The 23,142-nt window shown below is 33.9% G+C and overlaps 2 protein-coding genes across 3 annotated transcripts in view; one reads left to right on the top strand and one right to left on the bottom strand.

Annotated features, from left to right (window-relative positions):
• The window catches only part of CHPT1 (choline phosphotransferase 1), a 29,251-nt gene extending 17,337 nt beyond the window's left edge, over positions 1-11,914 (top strand). Inside the window, exons 4-9 of one of the 2 annotated variants that reach the window (XR_005985219.1) lie at positions 1,160-1,244; positions 3,822-3,953; positions 6,815-6,973; positions 7,426-7,551; positions 9,220-9,419; positions 11,745-11,914. Coding sequence is in view for 1 of the 2 variants with exons in the window: in XM_041738361.1 (XP_041594295.1) it covers positions 1,160-1,244; positions 3,822-3,953; positions 6,815-6,973; positions 7,426-7,551; positions 9,220-9,330; positions 11,745-11,789 (658 nt within the window). In the remaining variant the exon portion in view is untranslated. The remainder of the gene's footprint in view (positions 1-1,159; positions 1,245-3,821; positions 3,954-6,814; positions 6,974-7,425; positions 7,552-9,219; positions 9,420-11,744) is intronic. The other variant, XM_041738361.1, reaches the window with a different exon arrangement.
• SYCP3 (synaptonemal complex protein 3) lies at positions 11,771-21,900 on the bottom strand. The gene is made up of 9 exons (XM_041738362.1): positions 21,872-21,900; positions 20,895-21,040; positions 20,167-20,230; positions 19,986-20,020; positions 18,135-18,252; positions 17,247-17,346; positions 14,051-14,149; positions 11,954-12,058; positions 11,771-11,824 (listed from the first exon to the last, which is right to left on the bottom strand). Exons 2-9 carry the CDS (start codon positions 21,025-21,027, stop codon positions 11,771-11,773), a joined length of 708 nt encoding a protein of 235 aa, XP_041594296.1. The 5' UTR covers positions 21,028-21,040; positions 21,872-21,900.
• Between the last annotated feature and the right edge of the window lie 1,242 nt (positions 21,901-23,142).

Here is a 23,142-nt window from a genome sequence, read left to right as displayed (position 1 = left end):
AGTCTAGGAAGGAGACTGAGCAGAGCTTCCAACAAGGCACCAGAATCATGAAAAAGCACGGAATAAATAAGAACATAGCAAAACATTTTAAGAAAGGGGGAACAATCGGCATTTTAAATATTGCAGAAAGTTACCCAAGGTATTAACTGAAATGTATCCCTTAGATTTGATAAATTGAAAGTCATTATTTACCTTAAACAATTTTAGTAGAATGGGGCCAAAGACCAGACTATGATGAATTAAGCAGCAAATATGAATATGAAGATACACATATATCCACTACTTTTCAGTTAGCCTAATTATGGCGCAGAGGAGAAGTCAGTAGCTTCAGGGAATGCTAACTAGAGACTGATGTTGGTTGGTTTAGTGGTTTTTTTTTTTTTTTTAAGAAACTTAAGTGTGTTCATATATTAGGGAAAAATAATGTCTGTGGAAATCAAAACACTATAGTGACTGTTAGTAACCTAATAAGGAAAGCTATTTGAATTTTCCCTATTTTTTAAGTGACATTCACTTGGGAGTATTTAAGAATTTGTCTTAAGTCATCTGGCTATTTTTATGTTATAATTTGTCCTCATTACAAGAATAATACATGATTGTTATTTAAAAATTCAAACTTTACAGTACATAAAGATGAAAGTAAACTCCTTCTGTAATCTTGATAATAACTGTTTATAGCAATTTTATACATCTGTACAAGTGTTTCTCCCCCCTGTGCACATCATAATGTTTACCTGTATGTGAGCACATGTTGTTCAGTGGGCTTTTCACTTAACAGTTTACTTTTTAAATTTTTTTTAAAGATTTTATTTATTTATTCATGAAAGACACACACACAGAGAGAGAGAGAGAGAGAGAGAGAGAGAGAGAGGCAGAGACACAGGCAGAGGGAGAAGCAGGCTCCATGCAGGGAGCCTGACGTGGGACTCGATCCCAGGTCTCCAGGATCACGCCCTGGGCTGAAGGCGGCGCTAAACCACTGAGCCACCAGGGCTGCCCTTACTTAACAGTTTAAATTCAATGATGGAACTAAAGGTAAAAATAAGCTAAGCCTATAAAGATTTTTACATCTTTGATATTTAACATATGGTTAACTGATTTTCATATTCAGAAATTTTATTTACAAACACCTTTTCTATTCTTTGTCCTTTCTCTTCAGAGTGGATGTAACTGAAATTCAGATAGCTTTAGTGATGGTCTTTGTGTTATCTACATTTGGAGGAGCAACAATGTGGGACTATACGGTAAATCTGAATTTAAATTTATATTTAAATACTTAGCAGATATTTAGGAAAAATGCGTTAATTTTCTTCAGAAATTCTTGGCATTGTATTTAATGATCATACCACTTCTTAACCCTTTTTCTTCATTTTATAACTTTACTATCCTATATGCCTTATTTTGGCATTTTCCCCTATGCATGAATATGTTACCACATAGAAGAAAATGACCCCATTACCCTAATATAAAATTTTAACACACTAGTTGAACTACCTTTTCCAGGCTTAAATTTATCTCATAAAATATATTGAAAAGTAAATTCAGTAAAATATTTTGTTTGAAACTTGTCCCTTAATATTAGAAAGAGAAGTTAATAATTTGCATTTTTTTATAATCTACTATAAGGTAAAGTGGCCCATATTAAGGAGGGTTCTTATGTTCTGCTTGGTTGGCCTCAGTATTTTGATAAAAGTTAACTCTTGGGAGGCCACTGTTACAAATCCATGCTTTGCATAGGAAAAGAATTTATGAAGAAATAAGTTATTGTCTCTGCAACCCAAGTCCATACACTGGCTGACTCACAACCTCATGCCCATAGAATTAAGAATAATAAGGATAATATCAACAGCCAACAACTAACATTTACTGAACACCTTATGTTTCCACAATTTACCATCACTGTTTTATCTGACCCTCAGAACAATACTATGAAATAGATATTATCATTATTCTGTGTTATAAGTAAGTCTTAGAATAATTAAGTAATTTGTCCAAGAACACATAGCTAGTAAGTACTGGAATTAAGAAGACTGATTCCAGACTTTATATTTTTAATCACTCAGATATATACCTCCAGTAACAATAGTAAGAGATACAAAACTAAACATACTCTTACCATAGGATCCAGCGACCGTGCTCCTTGATATTTAAATAAGCGGAAAACTTATGTCCACACAAAAACCTGAACTCGGATGCTTACAGCGGCTTTATTCATAATTGCCAAAACTTGGAAGCAACCAAGATGTCTTTCAGTAGGTGATGAATAAATTATGGTACATGCAGGCAATGGATTATTACTCAGTGTTAAAAAGAAAGCACGATCAAGACATGAAAAGACATGGAGGGACCTTAAGTGCATATTACTTAGTGAAAGAAACCAGTCTGGAAAGGTGGCTACATATTGTATGGTTCCAGATATATGACATTCTGGAAAAAGCAAAATGATGGAGACAGTGAAAACATCAGCAGTCGCCAGAGGTTATGGGGGAAGGAGGTATAACAGAGCACAGGGGATTTTTTAGGGCAATAAAATATTCTGTATGATACTGTAATGGCAGATATTTGTCATAAGCCATTTGTTCAAGAATGTGTATACCACCAGTATTAAACTGTGACGTAAACAATGGCCTTTGGGTGATAAGAATGTATTGGTGTAGGTTCACGTATTATAGCAAGTGTAATACTCTGGTGGGAAATGTTGATAGTAGGGGAGACACTGGGGGGAGACAGAAGGCAATATATGAGGATTTTATGTATTTTCCATACAATTTTGCCATGAATCTACAATTACTGTAAAAGTTAAGTCTATTAAAAAGTAGTAAGATTTCTCTGTGGCATTTAGTTTCAGAATAGCCAATTAAAGTACATACCGCTGGGCTCAGACTTGGAGCATATTTTTAAGTAGTGGTACATTTCCTGAGACATTCATATTCCTTCTCATCCCAGAAGAATAACAGAATCAAAGATATGCTACTGTAGACCTCTAAAGTAAATCTAGAGGGATATTATGTGATGTGTCTTCTGTGTTAGCTGCTCAGCTGGTTCTCATAAAAAGGTGAATGTTGACCTAGAGGCAGTTAGGTTATTAAATCAGAAGTCTGAATTTAATTCTGATTTAGTTATAATGGGGAATAATTTAATTTAATCTTAAAATCATTTCATTCAATATTTTGGCAATACCATAGGAGGAAAGCACACTTTATTATTCTTACCAACAAGAATATTTATTTTAGATGTAGATTTTCTAAATTTGTTAGTCTGTAGTTTCCACAAATGTTGGTACAATATTTCAAAGCCTATTTTCAAAACACATTAGCCTATAGCTTTTGGAAATTTATTGTTACTGTTTTTTAAATCCTTTGCTGCCTTTGGAAGTTTTCTTGAACAGCAAATTGACCAACAGGTAAATATATTGCTAGAGATTTAATCCTGGATATTAACTACACAGAATTCTTGCATGCACACACATTGTGATATTTGTCACATTCATGATGCAAATCATGGTGTCTGACTTTTACTGTGATGCTGCCTTTTAGAGGTACTAAATTCTAGTGGACTATCATTTTTCATTTGTGAGATTAAATATTTCATTACAGTTATGTAAGTAGACATCTCTGAATATGGTGGATTCATTTTTCATTTAATGAATAAAACTGTTAAAAGAAAAGTTGTCACTACAGGCTATATCCAGGAGTTAAGGTTTGATTATAAGAAAAAGGATACCTAATCATACAGGGCCATATCATAATGTTTCTTTACTATTTAATAGGAAAAGAAATTATTTTTTCTTAATGATTTGTTTCTTTCCTCTACCCCTAAAGATACCCATTCTAGAAATAAAATTGAAGATCTTTCCAGTTCTTGGAGTAGTAGGTGGAGCAATATTTTCCTGTTCAAATTATTTCCATGTTATCCTCCATGGTGGTGTTGGCAAGAATGGATCCACTATAGCAGTAAGATATTAATTTCATCATCATTTAATATTAATTTTATTATAAGTTTTATTATTATCAGATCCAGAGATACTAAAAGCATGTCAATGTTCCAAGAATGGGAAAGGAAACCAAATATCTTTCTTTTTAGGCACATAATACAAAAGTATTTTTTTTAAAGATTTTATTTGTGCTTGAGAGACACAGAGAGAGAGAGAGAGACAGAGACACAGGCAGAGGGAGAAGCAGGCTCCATGCAGGGGGCCCAATGTGTGGTCGATGTGGGGCTCAATCTCAGGCTCCCAGGATCACACCCCGGGCTGAAGGTGGCACTAAACCACTGGGCCACTGGGGCTGCCCCAAAAGTATTTTTAAAAGTTTTGACTTTCTATTTTTCTTAGCAGACTTTTCTGACATCCTGTGTAATCATCCACTGTCTCATTACCTTATATAATTGAGTTGCCATTTGTTTTCTTGCATATTGTACCTTACATTAATAGGGGAGAGGAGGAGGAGGAGGAGGAGGAGGAGGAGGAGGAGGAGAAGAAGAAGGAAATGAATTCCTGATTTAATAGCAGAAAAGTTGCCAAAGGTCATGGTTTCACATACAAGGCAATTTAATACTCATGAAATAAATTTTATTGAAATTTCACTGAAATGTATTGTTAAAAATTATTCTAATATTTTATTTTTTTATTTTTTTTGTTTTTTTTATTCTAATATTTTAAAAGGTAAAATTATACACCTTAATTCTTACATTGAATAGGTACTTGTGAATTGTGTGCTTTTTTTTTACACTTTGCTCATGCTATAATACTTTTGTATTTATAATACTTTTGTATCTAATATTTTATTTTTTTATTTTTTTTATTCTAATATTTTAAAAGGTAAAATTTTACACCTTAATTCTTACATTGAATAGGTACTTGTGAATTGTGTGCTTTTTTTTTTTTACACTTTGCTCATGCTATAATACTTTTGTATTTATTCATACTTATTTCTTTAAAACTTCAATACTTTTATATGGGAAAGGGTCAGAATTCCTGCCAACTTTTAAACAAATATGATATCTATGTTTTTAAAAACCATACTGTCATCTTTAAGATAAATATAAGAAGATAAGTACTTAGTCTAGTGATGCCATCTTCTATCAAAACACAGTTTGGGGCTCCTGGGTGGCTCAGTCAGCTGAGAGTCCCAGCTCAGGTCTTGATCTCAGGGTCATGAGTTCAAGCCCTGTGTTGGGCTCCATGCCCAGGGGCCTACTTAAAAAGGAAAAAAAAATATGAAAACATTGTTGGACTTTTTAGAGTCATTTGAGCGATAGCTTACTCTCTTGGATTTCTTTGGTTCTGTAGTTCAAAATTTCTGTCCTTCAAGAGTAGCTACGATTTTGAGAAAAAGCCAAAGTCATATGGAGCCAGGTTTAATAAATAAGAATAATAAACATGAAATGTGGCATTTTTAGTAAAAAAAAAAGCCTCATTTTCTTACATGACATAAATTGCTTCTGATTCATGTATATAAAATGTATTCTAAAGATTGAAAATTTATGAATTATGTGGATTCCTTTGAAATTATCTTGAGAGCCAATTTATTTCATAAGTATAAAACTTATTTAGATACAGAAGTCCTGATATATTTGGAAAAATCAGTCATTTTCTGAGGTGTTTTGTCAGTTGACTTCAGTACTATGTATGAGGTGCTTAGGAATACTTGTTGCTTGACCATGGATCATAAAATAGAGTACTACCTGGAACATGAATTTTACTAAAGAAAATAAGATTTAGTGAGGATCAGTATCCACTTTAGAGAATATTTTATTAAGAAATAAGTAATAAATGTTTGAAGGAAGACAAAAATTCAAACACGATGCTGTTGATTTTCCAATATTTTTAGCAGCAGATTTTCTTGAATAAAATCTACAGAACCATACTACAGATAAAAGCACTATTTTATTAGTCTAAATTTTTATAACTTATTAACATATAGTACACATATTTTATTATGCATACTATATATTATAGTATATATAGTATTTATAATATTGCTGTAATTTTATAGTAAATTCTAATTTATAACATGTAAACAATAAACAAGAATAATGCTGTTTTGATGAATATATTTAAATTGGTAGTTTGGGATTTTGTAAGCCTTAATACCAAGTTTATTTCAGTATTTTGTTTAGGATAAGCAGTATTGTGAGAATCCTGATTCACACAGATAAAAATGTAATGGGTTGGAATTAGAGTGTTATACAAGAGAGCATCTGCAATCCAAATGCCAAAAAAGGCAGGGGTGAGGACTGTTGGTATAGAGAGAGACCAGGGCAGAATTAAACTTTTCCTGATCGGTGGTTAAAGTACTTTGTAAAACTGGCAGGTTGGAGTGCTTGGCACAGTTGATAGAGCATGTGACACTTGATCTCAGGGTTGTTTAAGTTCGAGTCCCATGTTGGGTGTAGAGGTTATTTAAAAATAAAATTTTAAAAAAATAAGTAAAAAATAAAATAAAATTGGCAGGTTAAACTTTATTTCAATACCTGTACCAAAAATATGTTAACTTGGCAATCCAAATGTCGATGGCCTTTGGCACAGTAAAATTGGTGTACAATAAATCATACTGTTTCTTAGTGGCAATTAGTTTAAAATGTGTGTATATATAAAATTAAAATCAAACATCTGTGGCACTGTATTACCTCTTTGTAACACTAGGGTTTTACGGATGTTTGAAGGCACAGTTAAGGTCTGTATACTCTGTTAGGCCATATAGTATGTTATATTCTTTAGGTCTCTAGTTTCTAACACAAAATAGATGTTCAGAAAATGTTTGCACTGTGATAAATGCAATGTTAAAATATGATTTTCTGATTTATCCCTTAGGGCACCAGTGTCTTGTCACCTGGACTCCACATAGGAATTATTATTATATTGGCAATAATGATCTATAAAAAGTCAGCAACTAATGTGTTTGAAAAGCATCCTTGTCTTTATACCCTTATGTTTGGATGTGTCTTTGCTAAAGTATCACAAAAATTGGTGGTAAGAAATTCTTTCATTTATATTTCATAATATAAATAATGTACTTGGTCTTCAAATACAAAGCTGGAAACCATTTCATACAATGGGTAGGTTTTTAATGGTGTTGTCATAATAAATGGCTGTTTGTGCTCCAAGTAAAGCTGTAAATGAGTTAGTGTTATATTCAGGGAGATACTTTCCTTTCTGAATGCTAAGTTCTTTTAATTATCTGTTTAGCTGTAATTGTCAACTATAATTTTCTGATATCAAGGAATTTAAATATTGGGAACTTTAATGAGCTACCCAGTCATGAATGTGAGAAGTTTTAGAATCAGTATTTCCATATTAAATGTGAGATTAAATGGTCTCTTTATCTGTCTTAATAGTGATTAAAGTATAAATCCTGTCCTAAAAGCTGAAAGTTAAAATATTTAAAATTTAATAGTGAAATTATTTTGTTTATCTTTTTATAGATAGCTCACATGACCAAAAGTGAACTCTATCTTCAAGACACTGTCTTTTTTGGCCCAGGTCTTTTATTTTTAGACCAGTACTTTAATAATTTTATAGACGAATATGTTGTTCTTTGGATAGCAATGGTAAGTTCTTTACTGCTAATATTTTTCTTTAATAGATGTCAGATAACCTTATGCTAAAAAGTTACTTCAGTGATATAGCAGCCTCATTATCTAGTCTATTCTGTATATGTTCCTGAATAGAATATTTAAAATTAACTCCTTTCAAGCTGTGCTTTTTTCTTTTTTTTTTTTTTTTGGTATAGAAATGGCCCACATATGGAGATCAGGCTTCCAACAACTTAAATCTTTAAAAACACAACCCTGTACCTTACAAATAGATCTTTCTTCCCCACCAAAAACAATACAATGACAAAAATCACCTCACTCTGCCCAGAGAAATGCAAATACTTAAGTGTCTGACTTTTACTTAAACTTCTTCAATCATCACAGACATGGATGAAAGGAGCATTTTTGAGACATTATCTTTATTGTCCTCAATTAATGGTGGTTCTGAACATCTTTGCTTCATTTTCCCCTACCTCTGGACCTTCATGGCTTTGTTAGTAATATATAGACACATAATAAAGTGTGCTAAAATAAATCCTTCAGTTAATCTCTTGATAATTTGAATAATCTACACTATTTATTAGATTTGGGCACTAAAATATTTAAGTCTTCCATTCTTCAAATGGTGGTGAGATGTAAATATTAATCCTTGCAAATTTTCAGGCAGTAATCTAAAAAGTGAAAATCAGAGTAATTTCCTTTAATTTGTTATCCAGTATACGTAATTTTAGGGCTTCAAAATAATCTAAATTTAAGAAATAGGGTGATTATTCAAAATATCTGAAAACTCAATAGGGTTTCTTTTACTAATCTTGCATATGTATTACCAAATGGAATTGTTTAACATAATTAAATCAGATGTTAAAAATTCAAGCACCTATTTTGTAGTGAGTTAGGCCTGGTTTATGCCCGTGGTAGAGATTACGGTGAGGAAAGCAAATTGAATTTTTCTCTAAAATACTATGTGGACCACAATTTAAAACAATAGAAAACACTTAATGTGAATCAAACAAAACATTATATGTCCTTTAACATCATTAGAGAAAAGCTTACTTCAGTGAGAAAAGGGTCAGACAAGAGCTATTCAAGTAAGTGATATGGGAGATTTTCCCCTCAAGAGTGAGAGAATTCCTGCTTTACTGGCAGAGCAGTGAGCCTCCTTTCTCTGAAAGGAAGCATTTGTCCCTGGTCTCTGGTAAACTTTTTAGTGTGTCTTCCTCAATTTTGTATTCAACACAATTTTGTATAAGCATCCCCTCAACTATGGTGTTTTTTCGAGGCCTTTATTTTCTTACAACCATCTCAAAGGAAAAAGAAATGTATATGATGGAATGATTTTATTAAGTGACGAACAGCCCCTCCTAATAGAAAATTTATGGTTTCGTTGCACAGCAGAAAATGTAAAGAATGTGGAGTCAGAAGACAAATTGTGTTGCCAGCTTTTATATTTTTTCTAGGCCGTTTACCATTCTGAGCCTCAGTACTTATAACTGTGACATACTCTGCATGTTCCAGAGGATTATAGGGAGATCCAAATATGAAATATATGAAAGTACTCTAAAATATTGTATTTTCATTGAATAAGTTTAGGTTAAGGTTTGAGATCTTGCGGGGGGCGGGGAGACAAAAAATTGCTGCTTCAGAAAAGATAGATTGTAATACTTTTTTTTTTTGCTTCCAAAGGTCATTTCTTCATTTGATATGATGATGTATTTTAGTGCTTTGTGCCTGCAAATTTCAAGACACCTTCATCTAAATATCTTCAAGACTTCATGTCATGAAGCACCCGAACAGGTTCACAAGCATATTGACTAATAGCCCAAGGAAAAGAGGAGAAGCAGTTAGGGGAACCTATGAGTGAAGGAAATTCCCCTTTGCAGGAGGCTAGTATACAATAAATAAGGTTATATTTGACTATAGAACATTAAGTCCTGTAGATTCCATTATGTTTATTTCAGTTGTGAAGCCCTCATTGCCTATCAACATTTTTGATCACAGGTATTATCAGGATATTACAATCTATAAATTAGAAACAAAATCAAATTTTAATTTTGAGGACACAAAAGTAAACCAATGTGGTTCTAAAAATCTGTCTCAAAAATCTTTATCAGATACTTGGGATTTTCATTGCTAAAGGATTACATAAAAATGGAGGGCTTAGAGGATTTTAGCCATCTTAAGGGTGATGCTTATTACTTCAATTGCTAAAAATTGATGAGTTCATAATACTGCATAAGTGCATGGATTGTAATTACGGAGTCAAATGATGTTATAAGAAATGATTTTTTTTAGCTATTTTTCAAAGGAGTTAATTACTGTTGGAGAAAGGAAACAGAACTAGAATTTAAAAGGGCTACTAGAATTTTCTATAATTTATATTTAGTAAAAGGAATGTGTCTCACAGTTCAGAAAAACAAATGAACCTTTAAACATTATTCCTTGATAGTAAAATTTCAGTCACAAAAAAGTGGACATTAAAAAGATCCCCTTTTATGAAACATAAAAAAAATAGCTAAAGCAAAGTTGATGCAAGAAAATTACTAATTTGTGACAACAACATGGCAAAAATATCTTCCCTTTAGAATATCAGCCAGTTACCTCAAATAGACATTGGCTCATGAGGAAATCTGGATAATGTAAATATCAGTTATCCCATCACTAAATACATTATAAATTATCTTTCCACTCTCATTAAAAGTATGAGACTTGTGACTCAGATTACCCATTTTACCTTATTTTTAATTTTGTCCAAGTTCTGTAGACCATAAGCCTTATGATGAAATAATTTAAAAAAAATAAAGGAGTAACGAACACACATTACACCTTAAGTAATAAAAAGGCATATTGAAAAAATAGTGAAAGTTGTTATTCCTTAAAAGTAAAAAATATGTGAATTAAGTACATAGAAACCACTCTGGAGTACTTATTTGCCTCTATTAGTAAGCTCAAATAGGACTTTATTAAGGGTTTAAATAGTACTTAAGATGTATATTCCAACATACACTTTGGCTTAAAAGCCCTTCACAAAATTTAGGAACTGTTTCCTTAATGTTATAATGGTTAATTTCTTCCTGTATAAGTTATCATAGTTAGAAAAAGACAGTCATGGACTATCTTATGGACTTGCTTTTTAAAACTTGGAAAACCTTAAAACTAAGGTAAAGGTGGATTATAGTGGCAAAAATCAGAATATAAAACATGAAAAAAAGAGGGGAAAATATCAATTCTTTCCTCCTAATGGGCATTACTTTTTGTTTTGAATGATTCAGTGAAAGCAATTTCAGCAAAAAGTAAAGTTTAGCGGATATATTTCAAATGCTGAGACAATTTAGTTTATTGACTCTAGTGTTTCATGTTACTGTGTTTAAAAAATGCAGAGTTTTAGTGACAAGGTATAAAGTTAACTGTTCAAGTTTGAAAATGAATGTAATCAAACGTCCATACATTTACTGAATTTAAAACTGAAAAACAAAATATTTTCTAGGTAATTAACTTTAAAGGTGAATGTGATGTATTTAAACCATAAGTAATTAGGTATGTTAATGACATACTTTCAGTCATTACTAAGGGCATGTGTCATTTAATTGTGGACCAAGCCTAATTAAATGGCATTTAGATGTCTTTCTGGAAATGACATATTCACAAATACATGTCTTAAAACTTTTATATATCTTGTTTAGTTTTCTTAATAGTTTTTAGCAGTTTATTTCAGAACACAAACTTAAGTTGCTTTTAATAAATTTTATAAGTCAATTTTCTTTTGAAATCTTATTTTCATTAGTACTGGCTGTGTAACTTAAGTATATACAGTAAAATGTACATATAACATAAATTTTGTATATTTTTTCTTAAAGAAGAACAATGTAACCTTCTAAACTTGTGCTTTGTAGCTTTCTACCTTTTGGGACTAATACAAATACACCGAAGCCAAAAACTGAAATTAAATCATCTTTATTGCTAAAAGTTAATATACAAGTGTTAAAGAGAAAAATACACTATTACTATTAAAAAGCTGGAAACTTGGTATAAATAATTTAAGAATTGCTACTATTCATATAACTGTTCAGCTTTATGTGAAAGTTAACAAGTAGAGGGGTCTTGCACTTAAGCTAACAACACAATGTATTATTTTAAACTAGAATTTTTAAACCACTCTAAAAGAATTACATGCCTCTTAGCTAATGTTATAATTGTATCATATTACTTAGGTTCAAGTTCTTCCTTCAAAGAGTCATCAGAATAACATGGATTGAAGAGACTTTCGAACATTTGCCATCTCTTGCTGCTGCTGTTACATGAAAGGAAATATTAAACATTTGTTTAATTTTTAGATAAGTGTTATACATATTTCACCAAATAAAATATTTCAATGCTTGCATTACTCCTCATTTTTCCAACTTAAAATGTAACGACTTACAGTCTCCATCATAATTTTTTTTTGCAACATAGCCATTTCTTTTTTAAGTTCATTTTGCGCACCAGTAAGTAGGTTATCATGATTCTTCTCCAACTCTTCCATATTCTAAAACACAAAAGGCTAGTTCAGTTACAAACCATCACTTTTCATCTCAGATTCTAAACTTATAGAATTAATTTTCAATAGTAGGAACTTTCTACTATTCAAATAATGTGAATTATTTATGCCAAATGAAAATATTCTAATAGTGGAAACCAAAATACAAAGGAAGAAAACCATCAGACATGGATCAAGTATTACAGGAGGTATGACAGTAGTATACTTTGCTCAAAATAATGGGTTAATGAGCTGCTAAGGTCAAAACAGAACAAAAAAGGAATGCCATAATAATTAACATTTCTAATAAGCTTTCTAAATATCAAGTAATTATGTTATTATAATAAGTCAATGTGATGTGAATTCATTAGAAGGAATAAAATGATCTGTAATCTACATCTTTCAATTTATGAAAAACATGTTATATAAATCTTATTATCCATCTAACAAATAGTGATCCTAACTCCTACTATATAAAAAGTACTACATTAAGTATTGTGGAGAAATTAAAAAGTAGTAATATATGATTACTCCCTTATTCCAGTTAAGGAGATACATACAAAATAATCCAAAATTTAATAGAACGAATTGCAACATGTTATAGCTATGTAGTAGAAAATAGGGATTAATTCCAATTTAGTTGGCAAAAGAGTAATATAAAAGAAAAAGTAATTAAAAACATTTCAGAGCAAGAGCATAGATAAATGCATAGAAGTACACAATGAATGAGTTCAGAGAAGGCAATTATCTGGTGGGGTGGGAGTTACCTAACAAATGTAGTAACTGAAGCATAAAGAGAAGAATCACATTATGGAAGGGGACTTGAAATCTAAGAATTGAATTGAAAATGAGAAATATTGACTTTTTCAGGAGGGAAGAACTGTTTTAGGAAGATATGACAGACCTATGAAGAGTAGTTTGGAGAAGAGAAATGAGTTGAGGTTTAGTAGTATAAACAAAGAATGATGTGGTTGTAAATTAGGAGAGTAGTTCTGGGGATTAAAAGAAGGAACCACTGCAGGAGTAAAAACTACAAGACCTACTATGAATAATAAGGGAGATGGAAGAGTTAAACGTAATACTAAAGTTCCTACCCTACGTGGTAACATTTAGTGATAAGAGTTAAAGAAATCTTTGTTAGTATTTTATCAATCTTCACACCGATTAAATGGTTTGTAGGGAGCATTAGAGCAAGCTGATTGGAAACACTTTTAAAAATAACTTTGATGTACATAGGAAAGTTTTTAAAAAACTACTACTAGTTCATTCAGAGCATCCCAATTACTTTAAAAGGGTGACATTTTAACATTTGCACAAGATTAACAGAATCCTGACACCAAAAAAATAAAAAAAAAAGGTATGTGCAGGATTCCAATGAACTACAAATAGTTACTAAAAAGTACATATCTGCATGAATAAGAAAGAGGTCAATGCCACAAACCATAATTTGTTAATATGCATAACAGATAATTCTCGATGCACAAGTTTTTAATCAGCTGGATTTTTCGTTCTATTATGTATCTGAGCCATTTCTTGTAAGATGGGATATAAAGCCATTTTTAGTCACTGCAGTAATCCTAACAAGAAATATGACATAACGTACATATATATTAGAAAATGAAAAATATTCCTCATTTTCAATTGAGTACTTTGTATTCTGGAGATACAAAGTAAAAGACTACCTAGAAATGATTTATGGACTTTTTATTTTCAGTTAAGACAGAACTATTACTATTACTATTCTTATTAGTAAAATAAGAATTTTATGCACATTATGTATATTTAGGTAAAATTCCCAATTTACCATTTCTTTTTTTGAATAATCTCCACAAAGCATTAGAATCCTAAAGTAAAAATATATTTAACACTTAAAATGGAAAGAATTTAAAATACATAATTTTTTCCCTTAAACTTAGAAAAATACTATCTTCTGCTTTCAAATATAATGTTATATAACAATGTATTATACAATGTATTACATAACCAAATACAACAACAGACCTTTACGAACTGCTCATATAGCTGTCTAACTGTTTTCAGTCTCTGGCTCTGAACAATTCTAGACTGTTGAAAAATCTTTTGTTGCTGTCGAAACAAGTTCTACAAATATAAGCAAAAAAAAATATGTGGTAACAATTTGGGTGAAATTTAAAATTTAGCAAAAAAATTATTCTACGTTACATTTAAAAGGAATAGTTTTTCTATCAACAGTTTCAACTATTATGACCAAGCTCACCACTAATATACAACAGTAATAATCCTACCAGTCACAAAATAGCAACACTTAACAATACTCAAAATATATTGTTTTGCTTTGTTTGTTAATGTAGGCTCCATGCCCAATGTGGAGCTCAATGTCAGGCTTGAACTCATGACCCTGAGATCAAGACCTGAGCTGAAATCAATAGTTGGAAGTTTACTCAGCTGAGCCATGCAGGTGCCCCAACAATACCAAAATATGTTTTTTTTCTTGGTGCTCTCAGTATCAACATGTATGATCTTTACTTTTTTTTTAAGATTTATTTATTTATTTATTTATGATGGGCGGGGGCAGAGACACAAGAGGAGGGAGAAGCAGGCTCCATGCCGGGAGCCCGACGTGGGACTCGATCCCGGGACTCCAAGATCGCGCCCCGGGCCAAAGGCAGGTGCCAAACCACTGAGCCACCCAGGGATCCCCTGTATGATCTTTCCAATAATGCTTAGCTTTCAGTTCCTTGGACCACTTTTCACCAATGGTTTTTGTCCCCCACCCTACTTTAGCCATTCACAGTACATGCTCATACCCTAGATTTTGTCACTGCCAATAACTACAACCTCTACACAGTATAAACAATAGAAAATTTCGCATTAACTATGTGTTAGATACTACTCTGAACTCTTTAAATAAACATATTATATATGAACTCATTTAATCCTCAAAACAACTCCATGAGGTTATTACTCCTCTTTCATAGATAAGGAAACAGGCATCAAGATAATTTTTTCATAGTTTCACAGCTAGCATTTGGTGATACCAGGATGTGATTCCAAAGAGTGTATTTCCAGAATTCAGGTCTAACCATTCATTATTCATGCTATTTCTCCATATAACTCACTATTCACAACCACTACCTGCCTACCATGCTAGCTACCTCTTGGTACCATAATTAAGTAATCTCTATCATACCTAAAATCCACTCATCTTACTCATTTTCACATCCCCTATCCCTATTCCCATGTCCTCATTTTCCTCCTATTCAGCTTAAATTCTATGGTGACTCATCCTTTCATATATCCTGCCCAATTCTCATGCTGTCACACTTGTCTGGCTAAACTCCAATCCTGGAAAATTCAACTCTCCAGTAATTCTGCCTGCATCCCTATAGCTGGTCCTGACTAGCGAAAATCCCACAATTATGCTAACATGTCTCACTTGAAATCATGATCACTGGCCTAAATTCTATCCTTAATGCTGCTTAGAAATTATATTTCCCTAGTCCATTCACTGATCCACTCAGGAAAGTTTTTTGTTTTGTTTTGTTTTTTAAATTAATTTTTATTGGTGTTCAATTTACCAACATACAGAAAAACACCCAGTGCTCATCCCGTCATGTGTCCACCTCAGTGCCCGTCACCCATTCCCCTCCAACACCCGCCCTCCTCCCCTTCCACCACCCCTAGTTTTTTATTTGACCTCAAAAGGCAACATGTTTTCTACCATCCAATAACCTAATTATTTCACTAAAGAAACCCAATCCAAAGAGAACTTTGAGTCTCCATCATTTCTATCTACCCACCTATATCTGTGCTCACATACTTTACCTTCTTTCCTGTTTTTAAGGATGAACTGTCCTTGTTCTCTGCTACCCCCAACTTCTTCACATGTTCCAACCATTCTTAAGAATTCAACTGTCCCCCTTTTCCATTACTTATTTTTCCCTCAAGATTATTCTTCTCAGCAAACATATGTTGCTCTTTCTTCATTCTTAAACAAAAACCACACATTATTCCTTTTCTGCTCAAGCTACCACCCTATTTCTCTATTTCCTATTCTTTTATACTCCTCCTAATCAAGTTTCTGCACTCATTTTCTACCAAAATCGTTCTGATCAAGAACATCAACAACCTTTACATTGCCAAATCCACCCTATGGTTCTCCCTCATATCTCTGAACTCTTAACACTGAAGTACTTATTCCAGAAATCAGTCCTTAGGCCTCTCTTTTACATTTACAATCACTTCCTTGGTGGTCTCATCCATCTTATGGCTTAACTACTGTCTTTATGTTGAGAATTCCCAACTTTGCACATTCAGCTCTTATTTTTTTTCCAGAACTCCAGACTCCTATACCAATGGGCCTACTCAACACATCCCCTTGGATATTTCATATTAACATTTCCAAAACTGAGCTGATCAACCAACCCCTAAAATTATTTAATATGAATAGTACTTTAACTCTTAAATAAGAAATACGTGATAATTTTATAAATGAAAGAGTAAAATAATAACAGGGTAGTTACTGTAGTTATATAACATATGGGTATAGCACACTTCCATCTCCCACAGAGATGGGCATGTAACACAAGTCTGGCCATTAAGAGTAAACCATGTTTTGACCGTATGACTGGTTCAGGAATGGGCAAATGATCCAAACTTTATCAGTGATATTCCTCCAGAGGACTTTTCTTTCTGCTAGCTATTGAAAACAAACAAACAAACAAAAAACAAAACAAAACAAAACAAAACCCAAAAAACAAAAAAAACAAACAACAGTCCACTGTTTACTAAACTTGCAGTAAGTCTAAATTTTAAGAAGCTATCTTGCTTACCACATTGAAAGAGCCTATTAAGAATCGCAGACAGAGCCCAAATGACACTATATAATATGCAGTCCTTCCTTACATCCATCCAGCTAGGTCTGAAGCTAACTAAACTATACCTGAACTTCTTTTACATAAACCAATAATCCTTCTTTTGTACTTTGATAATTTGTCACTTAGAACTGCAAGAATCACAACCAATATAGGAAGCAAAGGCCAACAGCTTTCACAAATGTGCCTGAGTTCTCTGGTTTCCCATTCAGCAGGACTGAAACACATAGCCAGTATGGGAAATGGAACCCAGCCGAGTGTCCTAGATCTACTACATGGCTAAGGTCTCCATTCCCACTTGATGCTTGGTTATAATAGATTATAAAATTAAGCATGATACTAACAGCTAGTTTTTCTTCTTGTTCCTCAATTTTCTGCATATCCATTTCCCACTGCTGAAACAAAGTCACAAACTGCTGAGAATATTCTTGGTTAAGCTTCTGCCTATAAAACATAACAATGAATATTTTCATATTTTATATCAAAATATTCCAAACAAAATTGATTACATACTTTATAAATACTAAAAGAGGAAATAATGGCATCTTGAATTGTAAACATGAAATCAAAAAGTAAAATTATGATTTATGCTGATTTTCCTAGCCAGCTAACAACAGAAAAGCCCTCTCACATGCTTTAGTTCTCAGAAACTATGGAAGTTTTATTATATATACATTTTTCAGAAAAGTCCATTTCATTTCCAAGCAGTTTTTTTCTCCAACTGAATATAGGTTCCAATATAAGTAGATTAAGTCAAATTATTGTGTTTATCATGTAAGATGTCTAAATAGAAATATACCACTTGGTTTTTCCCCATTTTGGTATAATGATTTTGTAAAAAAGAACAATTAAGTCAATTCAGCTAAAATATCCAGATTATTTACAATAAAACTGATCTTTTTCTACAATGTTAAAAACAGGTAACTATCACAAAGCTAATAAATTTATATGACATTTACTTTTTATTCAATGTATTTCTAGAATGAAAATAACCTTTAGAGTAAAAACACCAGTTGTTATTTAAATGGAGAAAATTATAATCCGCATTGATTTCTAAGAAATATATCTCAAGTCTGTGAAGGAGTAAGGTTTTAGGACTAACAGGCTTAAAGAAAAATCAAGCCAAATATGTATTTTACTAGAGACTCCAATAAATAAATGATAGTATTTTTCATAATTTGTACCAAGAAATGATACAAATTTTGTGGCTGTGAAAAAACCAACAACCTTACCTTTGCTCTTGCTGAGTTTTCCAAACATGTTCAATTTTCTGGTTGCTGGTTTTGAGAGAAGCCTTAGTATACAGTTCTAGTCTTTTTCTCTTTGCAAGAAGGGCCTTGTTAATGTCAGCTTTATTAAAAATAAATATCCATTAAACCTTAATGTTGAAAATTATTTTATTCCCACATATTCAAATTAAATAGAGATATAATTGCTTCAACAGTTTTGGAAAGACGGTTAAAATTAAATCTTACAGTAGGTACAATATTAAAAAGCAAGATTATGTTTTTTTTTTTCCTAAGGAAATTTCCGGCTATCAGTATCTCAATTTTGATTTTCCTAACTAGGGTTAATTTTTTAATTTAGAGAGGACTGAAAAATGCTAAACATGAAAAAAGAGGGGGGGTCTCAAAGACAGACCTTTAACTTTTTCATGAGAAAAAACTAATAAAGGCTAAATTTTTCTAAATTTGTAAAATACTCTCCAACTGAAACTCATTTAGATGAGTTATTTCTAGAACTCATCATATGAAACGCAAAATTATTTTTAAAAAGAATCCAAAAAGAATAAAAACAGTTAAATAGGAAATTTAGTTTTAAAAAGTCCGTGATACTTTTAAATATAATTTTTACTAAAAAAAGATAAAAAACCAAGCATAGAAAAATCTTAAATATATTGATAAATTCATTCATGAAATCTTTTAAATACTTTTGTGGAACTTTTTTCCCGTGGACTTATTAAAAGAACATTTATTTCTTATTGAAGTATAATCAACACAGCGTTACACATTAGTTTCAATGAATAAGAGTGCTTTCTGGAGCTTTTTATAGGACATTTTTAAGCACTGTATTTTATAAAATTTTTAATACCTCAAAAAATGCTTTGCTAAACTATGGCTCTACCGCCAATAGTTATTTTTCAGTTAATCATGATGGATCTGTATTATACAAATATTTCATATTTCCAATATCCACCTATGATAAATTTAAAAGATTACAAAACAAACATTTTTCCACCACCAAATAGAGCAAAGGTTTCAAGAAACACTTGACTGAATAATCCATATAGAAGAGCCAAACAAATATTGACTCTCTTTTTAAGACCGCTACCCCTGGGGCACCTGGGTGGCTTAGTTGGTTAAGTGTTGGCTTCAGCTCTGTTCACAACCTCCAGGTCCTGGGATCTAGCCCCACATTGTGTTGGGCTGCCTGCTCAATGGGGAGTTTGCTTCTCCCACTTCCTCTGCCCCTTCCTGGCTTGTGCTCTAATAAATAAAATCTTAAAAAACAAAAAAACAAAAAAACAAAAACAAAAACCTATCCCCTAACAGAGTTAAGGTAACTTATATTTAATATACCATTTAAAGTTTATGAACTTATCTGATTATAGATCTCTTACTAGCAAGCAGGGTTACCTTTCTCAACTACATAATGTAATAAAGTAAAAAATAACAATAAAAAGGGATTTTAAAGGGCTCAATTTATATTGCCCCTACTAAGAACACAGGAATGTCATAGAAAATAACTAAATTGAGAAAATGAAAACATAACATACAGATATGTGTGTTTGTAACACTTGGTCTGTGAGTTTGTGAAAGTTCATACAAAGAGGGGTAGATCTTTTCCCCTTCCATTTTTATTCTAAAATTCCAAAGTCCATTAAATTCACACATGTATAAAATAAAATCACCATTCTTACCTCAACACCGTTAATACCATTTTTACTCTTCCTATGGACAACTGGAGAAGGTTAAGTAAGGAAATCTATGTGGTAATAGTCTTGGTAGTCCACTGATTAACATTTCCTGTTATATAAGTTAGGTGGTATACCGTTTAAAAGACAAGTATCTCCTAAAACATACCTCCAAATCTTTCCAGCATATTTTGTACTTCACCCCTGTGAAATTACATGAAAAAACTTCTCATTAAGGATTTAAATACCGTATGTACAATGTATTTACATACAATACTCACTGCACAACCAAACTAGACTTTTCTTAAAGTAGGTTATGTAAGAGGCAAAAATAATTTTGAGCACATCACCCCACATCTTCAAATACTGCTGAAGTCCTTTTCTTCCCATGCTTATCAATTACTGGAGTCTTCCCTGCATTGACAATAAAAAAAAAAAATTTCGAAACTAAGTATTCCATTTTGGTACTTTTTTATGGTGTAATATCTTAATTTTGAGTACTTTTAGGCTTTTGTTGCCAACATAACTTTTTAAAGCAGACATATAAATACCACACTTTCCCTGCAGTTTAGATGGAATTAAATCGGGATTCGGGACCATTTTATAGGAACAATTCTGCAAGCTTTCCCATGTTAATGTCGTAAGTCAGGTTTTTATTTTTGCTCATTAATGTTATGTGTATATTCTATATTCATGAAGCAGGCATCTGGAGAATAGTGACTGTAATGGCAAGAGATGGTATGCAGCTTTTCATTTTTTAAAAAAATAGATTTTATTTATTCATGAGAGACACAAAGAGAGGCAGAGACAGAGGCAGAAGCAGGCTCCCTGCAGGGAGCCCGATGCAGGACTCAATCCCAGGACCCTGGGATCACGACCTGAGCCAAAGGCAGACACTCAACCACTGAGCCACCCAGAAGTCCCTGTACCAGCTTTTCAAACTTGAAATGAGAAACAAGAAGTGCATGAAAACGCTTTACAAATAAAGTTTTATTAAAGTTTAAACTGTAGTGGGTCCCAAACAGATCACCGCCAGGACATGGTCACTGCCCGACCACCTTAATTAAACACTGCGTACCTTCAGGGACATCCTCCTCGGAACCACTCAGATCTTTTTTATCTTCTTTCTCAAACTCATAGGCTCTTATAACCTGATCCTCCATGGACGTCTTCCCAGACTTCCTCGTGTGCTTTCTTCCAGAGGGCACCATAGTCACAGGTTTTCTGACTTTTACAAAATAAATCTCTCAAACCTTCTGAATCCAAAGACATCATTTAAGTAAACTGCTAAGTTTTCAAAATCAGCGCTATCGAATAAAGATCATAGTCGAAAAACACTTTACTAGGAGTTCCCTCCTCACTTATTTTGTTGGCCCCAAATCAGCAGAGGTAACGACACACCCACCGAAGGAGGGTTCGCCTCTGGGGGCTGGGAGATCTGAATTTTAGTCCCGCCTTTGTCAAGATTCTCGCTAAATTCAAGCAAATCTAGTCTGTGCACTTCCGTCACAAAGGGAAACTGTAGAATAGTTGGTGGGGTTAACCCCATCAGCACGCCCCTCTGTAAGTTCACGGTAAATTAAATCTAAAATAAAGGCGGTTCGCACCCCGTGCCGCGGGAAATAACGATTCCGCCTAAAATTTTCACGACATGAACACGGGGTACAAAGGAGAAGCCCTTAGTTCATCACGTTCTGACGGGGGGGGGGGGGCGCATGAGCGAGCGACGCCAGGCGGGCGAAAGCCCACCCACCCGGCTACTGAGACAGAAAGCGGCCTGAGCCGTCGGGACCAGTCAGATCCGGTTCTGCCCGCTGCATTCCACCCGTCACTCGACGGCAGGAAGCCCCGCCCTCAGGGAAGTTCACGGACTTCATTTTCCTGTCAGAGGCCCTAAAAATTTACCTCACGGATCAAAAGCAGCCTCGGACTGGAGCGCGAGGCAAAGTCCTCCCTTCCTCCCGCCTGAAAAAAGTCCCCAATGGCCAAAACCACAGGAATTGGTCTCCTGAGAGGCGTCCCACCACTCTAGCCCCAACCACTCCAGCCCCTTACCCCGAGGTGTGCGCTGTGCCGCCACGATGCTTCTGAGGAAAGTTAGACTTCACGCGGGAGAAAAGCGAGGCTCGCCTCGCCCGAGGGCGTCGCTGATTGGCTAGTGAGGGCGTCGCTGATTGGTGGCTCTGCGCGTGCCTATAGAAGGCCACAGGCTCCGCCCCTGCGGGCAACCAACCACGAGACGGCTGCCCCAGAGTGCCTTGCGGGCCGCGGCCTGTGAGGCTTAGTGTCCTGGAGGCCTGTGCCTGTGTGGTTTTGTAGATTAAGTTTTAATTCTTAAAAAAATTTAATTTGAAAATTGCAGAATATGTAAGTCACGAAACATGATGAACACACGACCTAATTCGCGAAGTAGAATTTACTGGAAGCCTTGGAATTTCCTTAGGAAGGCCTTTCCATTCCATCCTCACCCCTAATTCTCCTTTCGGATGTGTGGGTTTTTTTTTTTTTTGTTTTTTTAATTATCCGGAATTCTGTGTAAATCGTCGTCCCTCCTATTTTCTAAGTTTTATTACCACATATATGTGTCCTTCATCTCGCTTGGGTTTGTGTTTGGGTGATAGTAAAAATATATATGTCATATTAGCATACATATATGATACCATATCCCTTGTAATACTCGGCCACTCACGTTTTACTTCACATTATGTCACTCAGAGAATCTATATTATTAAATGCATCCGTAGCTCTTTCATCTTCACTGCACAGATTTTGTTGTGACTCCCTTCCGCACTTTCTCCATCGGTTTTCTTGCCCGGCCCATGTGGGCTGCGTCAGAGCACAGCCTGTCTGAACATCGGCCCTATGAAATTCTGAGCTCAGGTATATATGACCAAGTCTGCAGAGACCCGAGGTATGACGTCACCAGGTCGCAAACTGGACCACAAGGTAACGCAGCCCTGGCTTCCGAGGTGCGTTCCCACCGACAGAGCGAGCGGCTGCCGTTGGGTGGACTCACCACGTGGTGTGGGCAGATTTCTTCATTTTGCCATTCTAGCAGGTATAGGATGGTACGACTTCCGGGCCGCCTTTATTTTACTCCAATTACTCATGAGATTATGCTCCTGTTAGGCTTATTGGCCATCTGCATGTTCTTTTTCTCAAGATTTCTATTGGAGGTTTCTTGTTGATGTATTTGAGGCTTTATGTACGCTGGATGTTAATCTTTATGACTCTTTCTTTAGCTTTTCAAAGAAACATATCCTAATCCTGAAGTCATAAAAATATAGAGGGTTTAAGGTTTTATTTTTTAAGCCTTTGTTCATCTA

The sequence above is a fragment of the Vulpes lagopus genome, chromosome 23 (genome assembly GCF_018345385.1).
Source record: "Vulpes lagopus strain Blue_001 chromosome 23, ASM1834538v1, whole genome shotgun sequence".
In the NCBI taxonomy this organism is placed as follows: domain Eukaryota; kingdom Metazoa; phylum Chordata; class Mammalia; order Carnivora; family Canidae; genus Vulpes; species Vulpes lagopus.
This window is presented reverse-complemented; position numbering and strand designations above follow the sequence as displayed.